This window comes from Colletotrichum paranaense, assembly GCF_030867605.1.
Source record: "Colletotrichum paranaense strain IMI 384185 chromosome Unknown Scaffold_18.1, whole genome shotgun sequence".
Classification (NCBI taxonomy): domain Eukaryota; kingdom Fungi; phylum Ascomycota; class Sordariomycetes; order Glomerellales; family Glomerellaceae; genus Colletotrichum; species Colletotrichum paranaense.
Window position 1 is genome coordinate 602,122 of NW_026848976.1, and position 12,218 is coordinate 614,339.

The window sequence follows — 12,218 nt, forward strand, 5'->3', positions numbered from 1 at the left end:
CCCCTGCCGCACCTACCCTACCAGTCAGTACCTTACGCATGCCTGGGTCGCGCTTTCCCATTCCTCCCGTCGCCGAGAAAAACGTGCCTGCCACTCCTGCCCAACCTGAAGCTCCCTGACTGGTCGACGGGCGGGCGACTGGCGTGCTGAGAAACGGACAACGGGAGGCGCTTGCCGATGCAAAGACGCGGTGATGCACCGAAATGTGCCAACCCAACCAGCGACACGCTTCAAAACACCACACCTTCACTTTCTCGCTGGTGTGCTTACCTTACCTGTGGAGGGAGGGCATGTCTTCCTTAGCAGGCGGGAAGACGTAGAGCGATGCGCCTACGTACCTTAGTCGGGGGCGGCATCTACCTAGTTGGCAGGCGCGATGGGAGAGAGGGAAACAAGAAAAAAAAAAGAAACGTAGATACGGATTAGACGGGGACTGAGGGAAAAAAAAAAAGTCGAGACCAGTACTACGACCCCAATTTTATCCCGTCCAGATCTCCCTCTCTTTGATTTTTTTCTCTCTCTTCGTCCTCCACCTTGCCTTATTCCTGATCACGATCCTCGGCTTCGCTTTTCATTTTCGTATTATGAGGCCGCTTGTCCGTTCTCAAGCGACATAGTGAAGCAGCGGAAACGCGAACAGAAGAAGGGAGAACCCAAACCCCCATAAGCAGGCATAACATAATACCTACCCGGTCTCACATTGTTTTCCGTCTTGCATCCTTGATATTCGCACAAAGTGCAAGATCACCTCAAAGGCAACCTAATTTAATTCTGTCTGTCGCCTCTGGGTTTGGCATCTCTTTCTTGCCCGTCCTGCCTGCCTTTAACGCTTCGAGAGCCCATAATATCTGCACCACCCACACCCATCAGCGATCACTTAGTGCCCATAGCACTATCCCTCTTTAGCCATCCCCCCTGTAGTACGAGCGACCCCCCTCACGCTTTTCTCACCCAGACACAGGCAGAGGAGACCAATCCCTCCACACCTCTCTCTTTTCCTCTCCCATTTTCTGCGCTCCTCCTGCCGACTCCTGCCTTTCCGACCGAGCAGCCCGCCGCCGCCCAACACAAAACACGAAAATCCTCCCCTCAAACCCACCCTCACCTCTCCCTCCCCCCAAAGCCTCTTTTTTCCCCCACGAGGCCACCTCTTGACCCAACGGCGACGATACGTCTATTCAAGACGACAACGCGATATAGAGATTTCCATCTCTTCAATACATTCAAAACAACGACGATCAATCAAACAGACGAACTCCGCATCGCTGTTTACGGCAAGAGCGGCACCTGCTGAAAAAAAGGCGAAGCTATCAACAGACGGCCCTATCTCCAGCGGCGAATCCCACCCCATACAGGCGAACTCGATCCCGCACAGGGACGACGAAAATTTTCTCAACGACGACGCGAGACGCTACCACACTTTCTGGTCTGCGAAAAATCCATAACGTCGAACATTTCTGTCGCCGCTTTCTCTTCCTCGGAAAGAAAGGCCTACAAGAGCTGAGATCACTTCGCCGTAAGTCTTTCGCCCTGTCCCGCTCGCGCTTCCCCTCTCCTGCCTACTCACAACCACGTTGCCCTCAACCTCCCCGCGCGCTTCCCAAACAAAGCGGTTAAACAAGTATTTTACCATCTTGCGGCATACTGACCACGCGTCTTTTCTGAACAGACACGAGAAGTGCATCGTTCCCGTAAACTGGGCATTCTTTGTCTCTGGCCGCTGCAAAGTACACCCCCCCCCCCTTCAGTGCTCTTGCTTGCCGCAGTCGCGAACAATCCCCTCGGTATCAGCGGGCCATCTTTCTGGCTGGTGAGGATTTAAGATGGCGGACCAACATGAGGTCGACCTTGACTCGATAATCGACCGCCTCCTCGAGGTTCGTGGAAGCCGTCCCGGTAAGCAGGTGCAGCTTCTCGAGGCTGAGATCCGCTACCTCTGCACCAAGGCTCGTGAGATCTTCATCTCCCAGCCCATTCTTCTCGAGCTTGAGGCTCCCATCAAGGTACGCTTAATCTTTGGGCCTGGGTAGGCCAACTTACTTCCCCATGCTTTGCCTTCCCCGAGTTGCACAGACCTGCTGACGCCAACCCCTCACCCAGATCTGCGGTGATATCCACGGACAATATTACGACTTGCTGCGTCTCTTCGAGTATGGCGGCTTCCCTCCCGAGGCCAACTATCTCTTCCTGGGTGATTACGTCGATCGTGGCAAGCAGTCCCTCGAGACCATCTGCTTGTTGCTCGCCTACAAGATCAAGTACCCCGAGAACTTCTTCATTCTCCGCGGCAACCACGAGTGCGCCTCCATCAACCGTATTTACGGTTTCTACGACGAGTGCAAGCGCCGCTACAACATCAAGCTATGGAAGACATTTACGGACTGCTTCAACTGCCTGCCTATCGCCGCTATCATCGACGAGAAGATTTTCACCATGCACGGCGGTCTCAGCCCTGATCTGAACTCCATGGAGCAGATTCGTCGCGTCATGCGACCCACTGACGTATGTTTGCACCCCTCACGAAGCCAATTGCTGGCCTCGTCTCGAATTACTTGTTGACTAATTCTTCAAACCACAGATTCCCGATTGCGGTCTTCTCTGCGATCTGTTGTGGTCTGATCCCGACAAGGACATCACAGGCTGGAGCGAAAACGACAGAGGTGTCTCCTTCACTTTTGGTCCCGACGTTGTGTCCCGGTTCCTTCAGAAGCACGATATGGATCTGATCTGCCGTGCCCACCAAGTCGTGGAAGACGGTTACGAGTTCTTCTCCAAGCGCCAGCTCGTGACCCTGTTCAGTGCGCCGAACTACTGCGGAGAATTCGACAATGCCGGAGCCATGATGAGTGTGGACGAGAGCTTGCTCTGCTCGTTCCAGGTGAGAAGACGGCGATGGAAATTCTACTGTGCCGGCCAAGTCAACTGACGAGACTCTCCTACAGATTCTGAAACCTGCTGAGAAGAAACAAAAGTACGTCCCTGGTGGTCTCGGAGGCAACAGCCGACCAGTCATCTCTCCCCGGAAGTCCGCTTCCAAGTGAAATCAAGAGTTTATACGAACATGCACATCTTTTTAGGTTCGGCCGTCGTTAAATGCCTCCCGTCCATATCGACCGCTCTACTTTTACGTCCACCGACGCGGGTCTCTCGCGACCCCTTCACACCGTCCTCCCGCCTTCTCGATCCTCTGAGTCACCATCCGTCCACTCTTCGACTTGTCCGATTCTTCCCGAGCCCACCCACCGACTACAACCTGCGCAAACTGTTCACGATTACGGCTGTCTGGTAGCAGAAGATAAACACACAAAAACACTGGAATTTGCAATGGCTATCACAACGTTTCACGTGCCTCTGTGCGAAGCCCCTCGGTGGACATGAACTCACCCAGGGGTGTAATAATGAGTGATTTGCACGCCAATAACGCGCCAAGAACAGCCTCGATTTACTGTTCCATCGTGGGAATACTTGTCCCCTCCCCCAGCCGCCACTGCCACAAAGGCTTGTCCAAAAGTCATTGTGCTGAGGCGCCAATTGGCAATATCCACCGTGGTCACAGGGATCATATGAACTTGAACATCCGCTATTGTGCCCTCGAGCTTGCGTCGCGGCCGTAGGGGGCCGTGTCTCAGCTCAATGTCGCGGTGGCACTTGTAAGACTATAATCTACTCGGCATAGACAGAAGCAAGCCCGTCGTGGGGTTGGTATTCTGGTTTCTCAAAGGAGGCATCGCTCATCGGCCGGGTAACGGGGGGGTTGAGTGTCGCTTTTCACTTCTTTTTCTGCTTGTACTATTCTCCATTGACTCTGGTCTTTTTTTTTTCCGTCTTTTCTTGTAACGCTGGAGGAGAAGGGGCGTATGGTCGGCAGAGGTCTGTTGCTGAGACATGTGTTCAGGGGATCGCTGCACAGATCACTGTGTGTACCACCTTGGAATGATGGGGTCTAATAATCCGGCTCCGAATTGATAGTCTCTGTGAACAATTCGCTCTAGGCATTCCTGTGGGGTTGACCCGGCGTGGTCAGGTTCACGTCGAGTTCTGTCGCAAAGGAGGATGCTGCGGCTAGTGATTGCAATGAAAAAAGCCAACTTTTATACGTTTGATCAACCTGGCCGGATTCTCGGATGCGGAAGTAACGTGCTCATTGTGTATATTGTCTGTGTTTACTGAAAATTGTATGCTCCAGCTGACGGAGAAGAGAGTTCTTGAAATCATGCGTTGCATGTTTTGTGTCATCTAGTTAAACGCTCCATGCCCACGCGTGCCACCTAGATACCGCGTAGACGTTCCCGTCCGTGCCGATCCCCAGGTCCGAATCACTAGTAATCCCGGTTCGCATTCCAAAGCCCTTGCTTACCGCCCCCAGCTTCCCCGGCCACTGGGCAACAGAAATTGAGAGACATGTTGAAGTTCCTAGGGGTAGCAGTTGAGGCGAACATTGCGAGCTTGGGATCCCGTGGCCATGGTGCTACCTACGGCTAGCCCCGCGCTCCGGTCCCCCGCGCCAGGCCTAGCAAGGCTGGCTACACCAGAGTAGAGCAGGGCAGGGCTGAATACATTGGCCTACTAGACCAGATCAGGTGCCGATTGTATCTATAGGGACCCGGGTTTCTCATGCACAGTCCTCGCACTTCTCCTTGTTGAACTTGGCCGGCGGATCGTCATATTGCTGACCAGGCAGCTGGCCTGCGGGCGAGATCTCGGCCTTGGCCTGCTGTCCCTTGTTCGCGCGAGCTGCGCCGATGGCGTCTCGGGCTGCGTCGCTTAGAGAAGAGGATTCATTGTGTTCTTTGCTCTCGGAGGTGGGCTTCGTTTCGCTGCCGGCTGGGGAGTGGCCTGCGTTGGCGGGGTGCTTCTTGAGCTGGGAGACCACGTCCGAGGCGGCTGCGGAGGAAGGCATCGTCATTGTCGGCGCCGCGGCGAGTGCGTCGGAGGCCAGGGTCGGTGGTTGTTGGGTAGAGGTTTCGGGTGTGATTGCTGTTGCTGTCGTTGAAGTCTGATCCGTCGTCGCGTGTTTACGGTCGACGTGGCCGAGGTCTCTGCCGGGCTGGATGACGTCGCGGAGACGGCGCTTGAGCTCCTTGGTCTCGGGGAAGCCTCCTTCGGTCTTGCGGTCCCAGAGGATCGTTGAGGAGGTCGTTGTCGCGCCGGCGGGTTGGTGGGTTAGCGTCACGGTGAAGGTGCCACCTGTGGAGGGTTGGAGGGCGACCTCGCCGATGGAGGTTCCGAACGTCGATAGGAGCTCTTGGGCGAACTGTTTGTGGTGTAAGAGAGGTGTTGTTTTGCCGAGTTGTGTATACCTGGCTTTTGAGCAGGGTAGAAGGGACGGATGATGGGCTTGATTCACGGTGGAAAGGGCAACACTAGGCCAAGCACGAGTTGGAGGGGTTGGAAGAGGAGGTTGAGGGTGTCAGGGATGTTGCCGAGGATGAGGTCATCAACGGCCACCTCCCGTATAGAGGTAGGACCTGTGTAAGTGTATCCTACCTTGCGGCAGATAAAGGTAGGTGTTTACAAATTAGGAAAGCAAGGAAGTAAAGATGGATGGCAAAAGACCCGGCAGTGAGGTCTCCTCCTCCTGCCCTTTGGCTTGTACTTACATATGCTGCGCGAAGCATCCACTTACACTGAGTGCAGAACTGGATCGCGATGCGGGGCAGCGGCGTTGATGTCGACGCTGACTGCGGTTCGGTAGATGTTTCGGCCATTTCGGGATCGTTGCTGTTACCTGGAACGAGGAACAGGAGAGTGGACTACTGTGCAGACCTTTGTGATCTCCGCGTTGTAGTGATTAGGTAGGCTGCACGGGGAGAGGATGGGATGGTGTGGGAAATGGCGTCTATTCTCTTGTTCTTCCTGCGTCATTGGCGGCCAGCCAGTACTTTTTCGGATTGGGGAAGAGGGGGAAGGAGGAGGGGCGGTTGGTGCCATCCCAGCTTTCCTCTGATGATCAGGTAAGCGTGCAGGAAGCTGTGGCCATGCCGGCGCTGGTTCCCTTGAGACTGGGAGGAGGGGAAATGGAAAAGCCACACTTGCTGGCTTACGAAACAAAAAAGGACCCGACGGAAGTGTGCATGGGGAGATGGAGTGGAGGGACCTATTGTAAGAAACTGTTCGGATCCGAACTCGCACTCGGAAGGACGGTGATGCAGCAGCCAGCCGGCAAGAGCCTTGCTCTCAGCCGTGACCATCTGGCGGCACGTCCCATTGAGCAACGAAAAGAGAAAAGCCAGGCACACGCCAGAAAAGAGAGAATAACGGGCCCGCATATGAACTTCCCTCCCAGGACATTCCCCCCCCAGAACCCAGCACGTCGGTGGCAGCCAGTGGCTCGAACGCCCTGCAGCAATTCAGGTACGGGTGGGCCAGCACCAGGGATCAGGGCCGGCAGGGCTTTTCTTCGGACTTGTCCTGTGCTGCAAAATAGCAACACCAGACGGGGAGTGAGTCGTGCGGAAACAGTGTCTGTTGTTTTGGGACGCGTTTGCGCGCCGGGCCCTTTCTCGACTGACGACGATGGGAAAAGTCGGTCCTGAGTCGACTCTGAGGTAGAATAGGTAAGGTAAGGTACGGATACGTGTGCATAAAGTGCGCACACGTAACTCCGGGGCCGGGAAGACTTTTGGAAACACGTGTGTACCCGTGGGACCCGTGGAAAGTGGTTTCCGGAATTTCCTGACCGTGAGGTGAGGTATCTTACCTTGCTGCATAGTGATACAGCCAGCGCCTGCAAAAGCCCAAACGTCTGCAGAACACTGGCGGTGGGCACATCGCCTTGATCTTGGGGGTTTTGCTGGGAGGAGAGGACGGTTATCACCCACCTCGGGTACAGCAGCAACCTCGGGATAGGGGCGTAGTAACAGGGGGTGCTGGAGTACGGAGCCCCGTCCGGCAACGAACACCAGAAGGCAAAGATACCTTGGACCAGAATTGAAAGGAAAGATTTGTGGTGTTGCAGCGGCGATGGCGGGAGGGAGAAAGGGGAAGGAGAGCAGTAGAAGTAGTAGTAGCCATCATTCAGTATCTGGACACAGTGAAACACCGTATGAAGCAAACCAGAACGTTGAACCTCATCTAACCAGTGTTTTATCGAGCGCCGTACGCAGTACAGGCTACGGATACAACAACTCCAATTGGCAATGGCGGCTCACCGACGGTCCAAAGAGAAAACCACAGGTCCCACCACTACTGTACTCTTTCTTAACCCCCCCCCTCCCCCCGGTAGCCGAAGACTCGAAGCGAAGGGAAAAAAAGATGAGTTGACAGGCGGGCCAGGCCCGATGTAATCCTCGGGAAATGAAAGCTGGTGCTCTTGTAGCTCTTTTCGGCCTCGAACAGGCGGAGTGCGGTAACCTCCCCCCCATCGGCATCCAATGATCCAATCCCAGGATTTCGAAAGTCGGCGCCGAACGATTCATCCCCCAGTCTCGCTCGGCCAGGGCGCAGGGGGTCATGAATCCATAAATCTGGCTTTATTCATAATTTCACAGTGAGAGAATGGAGGTGAGGACAAGAACGAAAGAGAAAAAAAGGGACGCTGCATATGTCTCAGATTTCCTGCTCTCTCACCTGTGACCTGAAGTGGCACCAGCCCAATCGTACCCGCCCCCCCCCCCCCACAGAAAGACCGCAAGGCGAGGAAGGGGGAGTAAAAAATACCACACGAAAAAGCTTGTCCCCCATTCCCGTTTTCAATCCCTCTTTGCTTTTTCCCCAGAAGTCTGCCTGTCTCTCTAGGTATCCGTAAGGTAAACGGCCCTGATGTGAACTGGTTTGCAATGTCTCTCGTCTTTCCCTACTTCCAGGACTCTGGGTCACCACCCTCACTCCCCCTCTCGCTTGCTTACCAATACGCGATCGGGTTGGCCATCATTTCGGAGATGCGATGCGGAAATCTGGCTCAGGTCACGGGAGTTCCTATTACTTTTGCGTAAGCCTGTAAGGTAGTAAACCATACCTGAAGGTAAGGTCACGCTGCTTCTAAACCTCCCCCCAAATTGGATTGGCTGCTTCCCCCCGGGTCCCGCCAATGCGGCCATTGGTTGGCCGAAATGACCTGATATGGGACCACCGCAGATGCGAGTGATTTCGTGGCTCCACGGGGGGCGCGCGAGATGCAGGCTTGAGGAGGGTTTTGGTGATCTACCCTCTTGTGAAACCCCCCTTCAGGCTTCAGGTATCCGTAACATGCACACCACTTTTGTTTGATTCATCGTTAATCGAATTGCTGTCCATGATTGCCGCCGTCTATCCGCCTCTTACCTACCCCAGTAATCGATCAACTGCATGGCACCAAGCACCCCCCGACATCAAAGTACGACGCGACCGTAAGCCGTGGTAATTGCTCGAATTGTTATCTTGTTTTTTCGGGGAGACCAGGGAATTTGATGGATTGAAGCTATTCACACACTCGGTGCGGGATATAGTGGATAAGGGGGAGACCCGAGAAGGAAAAAGAGTACAGGACATCAAGAGAATTATTACATGCTGAAGAGCTGCCCGCCAAAAAGCCCTGCCTCCCCAACGACAACCTCCCAATAACAACAGAAAAAGAACAACATAGAAGCATTATCGTAGCGGGGTCCGTTGCATCTTCAACTCTCAAGCATCTCCCCTCGCTTCCTCTCACCCACCTCCTCCGCTGACGGAGCTTGCTCGCTTCTCCCTTTTTCACTCACTCTCTCAAGTATTACTAACCCGTGTCGCTGTCCGTGGCTTTTCGTTTTGATCCGTCAAAGGGGACAAAGGTATCTGTCGTTTGGCTGGCATTGTAGAACCCCCCTAAACCCTTCCTAACCCAGGAAACTTTTGTTTGCTTTTTCTCTTCGACTCCAAGCTGGTCCAGGACTTTTTTGGGATTCCGATGATTCCACGACCGCGTAAAAGAATAACCAGCAGGTGTCCTCTGTTTTCTTTCCGGTTCTTCGAGAAGAAACGATCGTTCGCTGTTTACGGAAGGTTGCTGCATTCCCGATGGCCCTCGGGGGTCTTGGTATTCCACGCGTAAAATAGAAAAATGACAATCCGATCGGAGCATATCGACTGTTCCGATATCAACATCGCTAACCCATGATATACGTTGCTTTACATCACCAAGCAGCATCCGCCGCTTTGTTGTGGTGCGTAGGGGTCTTCGCCGCGGGGGACAGCGCCCCAAACCGATGGAACCATGTAGTCCCTCGTGCTGTTGCAGTAGGCAATGATGCTAGAATGATGTGAATTAGTCGCTGATTCGCCCGTTCGCGATGGAATCAATGGCTGTTTGTTCGCATTGATTTGCATCGATGATGATGATTGATAATCCGAGACCTACCTCTTAGAAGCATTGCTGACCGGAATCCGTTCCCTTTCGAGATCCTCGCGCAGGCGGTTGTTGAGTTCCGTCAATCGTCTCAGCTTGAGGTCGGCCATCGACTGCTTGTTCTTCTTGATCTGCGACGGGTCGCCGACATCGCGGGAGGTGTATTGAGGCATTGCTGTCGCGGATCGGGGGGCTGGAGACTTTGATGAAGAAGGTGTCGCGGAGGATGAGGCGACGGCGGCGGCGACAGAGGGTTCAGCGGCGGCGGGTTGTCGTCGTGATTGTTTGTCGTCGGAACGAGGCTGTTGGACCTGATCCTGCCGCTGGCGAGAGGTGGGAGAAGTGGCTGTGGTGGCTACAGCAGATGATTCGGCGGTGGTAGGAGAGGTGGTGGTGGTGTTGTGAGAAGAGCGTTCCTGATGAGAGAGCATATCGTGTCAGTTTGATTAAAGTTTCCCTCTTTTGACTCCGCTTTGGCGGTGGTTGCCGCGTTTTCCCACCACCCCGTGGTACGAGCTCAGGATCGGAAGCGGGATGGGGAGGATTTAAATGGCCAGTAGGGGGGGCGAAAAAACTCACAGCAGCGAGAACCGCGGGGGAATTGAGAGAGTGATCAAGGCCGGTTTCGATCGAAGCGAATCGACAAAGGAAAGAACGTCGGGGGTGATTGGATTTGGGGGGGAGGATTACGAGTGTTGGAAGAGATGGGTAGGTTGGTTGCTCGGATAATGGGTTGGGATTTGGAAAAGCAAAGGAGAGGACGGGACGGGCGACGGGGAAGGAGGAGGGAGTGAGTGGAAGGAAAGGTAGAGGTAGAGGTAGAGGTAGGTAGGTGCAGGCAAGCCGCAGGTGCAGTTGGGAATTGGGAATTGAGTAGGTGAGAGAGAGGACGGGAGGGAAGTCACGTACTGCTAGTGTCTGGGAGACGGGCTGGGACTGGGAATTGGGACTGTGGACTGGGACTAGGAAAGCTGGGATTGGATTGGATTGCGGAGCCCTTGGGAAAGGTTCCCCTAACGTGAAAGGAAAGGTCAAAGGTCAATGGACGCAAGGTTACCTTCTTGCGCTAGGGCCACCAGGTGCGCCATGGAAGCAACGACCGCCCCGTCCCTGGAGGGTACCGAGCCGCATTGCATCTTTGCTGTACGGAGTACCGCGCGCGGATTTTTATGGAGCGAACCGAAGCGAGAGTACTTGCCAGCTGTTGCCAGACCATCACAGGTTTACATCCTGGGGTCTACTGCACAGTACCTGTGTGTGCTTGTGTGCATGTTTGTGCATTTGTACAGGCTGCATGCTGCACTGCTGCAGGTCAAGTGCGTTTGCGTTGCTGTTGGCAGCACCCTCCCCCGGGTGGAGTGTGGTACCTGACAGTGTGTTCCAGGCGGTTAAAGGTACATCCACTTTCTTCTCCTTAGTCATCATTGTGGCTTTTGGATTGGACAGCGGACGGGTCGGCAAGGGTGGTGACTGGACCCGGCGCCGGCGGGGGTGTTCGCTGAGGTTCCAGTCGCCTCACAAGAAATACTGAAATTGTACGTAGAGAAGCGACTTGGCGCACGGACCCCATCTGTTGTAGACCAGCATTGGTGGGATTGGTTGGAAATTGGCCGGAGCGGGCAATCTCCCATATTTGGGTTTCCCCTAGTTGGCCGGTACCCCGATTGCGCCCATAGAACACGGATACAGTCATGACGACGAGCACGAGACGCGACACCCACGACTGTACAGAGTACTCCAAGTCGCAGCATGTGGTGTAGGTTGATGACGATGAATGAGCTGCACATCTTGGGCATCAGGTGTGGCGAACCCAACATTTGACCTTCGTTTTTCTCCCCTTTCTTTTGCGATTCCCGTGCCCAACTGCCATACCAAGACCCGGCATCTCGATCAGACTTTGACTCTGCACTGCCGACTCTTACACAGAAGTCTCCCATATATCGTGCGGCACTCTCTAGCCGGCTCGCCTCGATGCCGAAGCCAATAGATGTCGCGAAGTTTTCACGAGGACCGTCGTATGTATGATAGGGTGTCAACGACATTTTTGCTTTTAACATTGAGACGTGCCATGGAACTCTACCTCATGACGTTTTCAGTTGGGCTGACGACCCTTGGCCCTCCGGCCAGACAAAGAACGGAGAGCTGCCGAGGGGCTAGCTGAAAGAACACGCTCATGAGAGATGCCCACGGCGCCATGCTCTATATCGGGAATATTCATAAGAGATGTACCGATTAATATCGGTCCTTTTCTCGTCTTGTCCAACGCGAATTCTTTGCCAGCTTACCCGAAGTGACGACACGCTTATACTTACGCAGAAGATACTCGTAACTTACAAGCCTGTCCGAGGAAGTTATCCATACTGCTGCCCTACCCGTTCACGAATGTATAATTATGCACATGTCCCCTGTGCCTGCAAGTTGGAAGTGAGGAGATACGATTCAAGATCGGTGATTCTCGATCTTCCCGCTCTGCCAAAAAAAGTGTGTGAAGTCGCCATCTACCTCGGTCTCGGTGGAGCACAACGGGAGCATGCCCCCGTCCGTATCCGGGATTAGAGAAAGTTCGGGGAGGCTTTTGACTAGAAACCGACAAGGCTGGCAAATAAGTCTGAAAATCGCGGTTGGGACCTATCAAGTGAAGTGACGGGAAGGAAGGTTTCGAAGAGACTTAGCGCAACGGAAAGCGCAATGTTCACTCGAATTGGACATCATCTCAACAGTGTCATCGGCGACTTCGTTCCCGTGACGGAATTGAGCCATGGGACAACAAATGACATCGGAGGTACCTCAGTCCTAGCCTGCCCAATAATTTGGGACGGGACGACAGCAGTGAACTGAGGGACGGGAAGGTGCAGCAAACCTTGGGTGGTAAATCAGTCAGCCTCGGCTGACATAATCTCTTATCACGTGATATCCG

At 54.1% G+C, this 12,218-nt stretch overlaps 6 protein-coding genes across 6 annotated transcripts; 2 read left to right on the top strand and 4 right to left on the bottom strand.

Moving 5' to 3' along the window:
- Positions 1 to 1,823: 1,823 nt before the first annotated feature.
- On the top strand, positions 1,824 to 3,041 carry CPAR01_15249 (calcineurin-like phosphoesterase; the record flags this gene model as incomplete). The annotated part of the gene is made up of 4 exons (XM_060499498.1): positions 1,824 to 2,003; positions 2,101 to 2,502; positions 2,579 to 2,878; positions 2,919 to 3,041. The coding sequence occupies 4 exons, from the start codon at positions 1,824 to 1,826 to the stop codon at positions 3,039 to 3,041; spliced, it is 1,005 nt and encodes a 334-aa protein (XP_060341930.1).
- A 1,571-nt stretch (positions 3,042 to 4,612) lies between these two features.
- CPAR01_15250 (selT/selW/selH selenoprotein domain-containing protein) lies at positions 4,613 to 5,708 on the bottom strand (the record flags this gene model as incomplete). Its single annotated transcript, XM_060499499.1, has 3 exons — positions 4,613 to 5,254; positions 5,365 to 5,468; positions 5,627 to 5,708. The coding sequence occupies 3 exons, from the start codon at positions 5,706 to 5,708 to the stop codon at positions 4,613 to 4,615; spliced, it is 828 nt and encodes a 275-aa protein (XP_060341931.1).
- A 2,261-nt stretch (positions 5,709 to 7,969) lies between these two features.
- Positions 7,970 to 8,167, bottom strand: CPAR01_15251 (uncharacterized protein; the record flags this gene model as incomplete). The annotated part of the gene is made up of 1 exon (XM_060499500.1): positions 7,970 to 8,167. A coding segment is annotated over one exon (198 nt), but the record flags the coding sequence as incomplete, so codon positions are not given.
- A 917-nt stretch (positions 8,168 to 9,084) lies between these two features.
- Positions 9,085 to 9,732, bottom strand: CPAR01_15252 (guanine nucleotide-binding protein subunit gamma; the record flags this gene model as incomplete). Its single annotated transcript, XM_060499501.1, has 2 exons — positions 9,085 to 9,205; positions 9,314 to 9,732. 2 exons carry the CDS (start codon positions 9,730 to 9,732, stop codon positions 9,085 to 9,087), a joined length of 540 nt encoding a protein of 179 aa, XP_060341933.1.
- Positions 9,733 to 10,387: 655 nt separating this feature from the next.
- On the top strand, positions 10,388 to 10,832 carry CPAR01_15253 (uncharacterized protein; the record flags this gene model as incomplete). Its single annotated transcript, XM_060499502.1, has 2 exons — positions 10,388 to 10,554; positions 10,613 to 10,832. 2 exons carry the CDS (start codon positions 10,388 to 10,390, stop codon positions 10,830 to 10,832), a joined length of 387 nt encoding a protein of 128 aa, XP_060341934.1.
- On the bottom strand, positions 10,716 to 11,343 carry CPAR01_15254 (uncharacterized protein; the record flags this gene model as incomplete). Its single annotated transcript, XM_060499503.1, has 2 exons — positions 10,716 to 11,024; positions 11,224 to 11,343. 2 exons carry the CDS (start codon positions 11,341 to 11,343, stop codon positions 10,716 to 10,718), a joined length of 429 nt encoding a protein of 142 aa, XP_060341935.1.
- Positions 11,344 to 12,218: the final 875 nt, after the last annotated feature.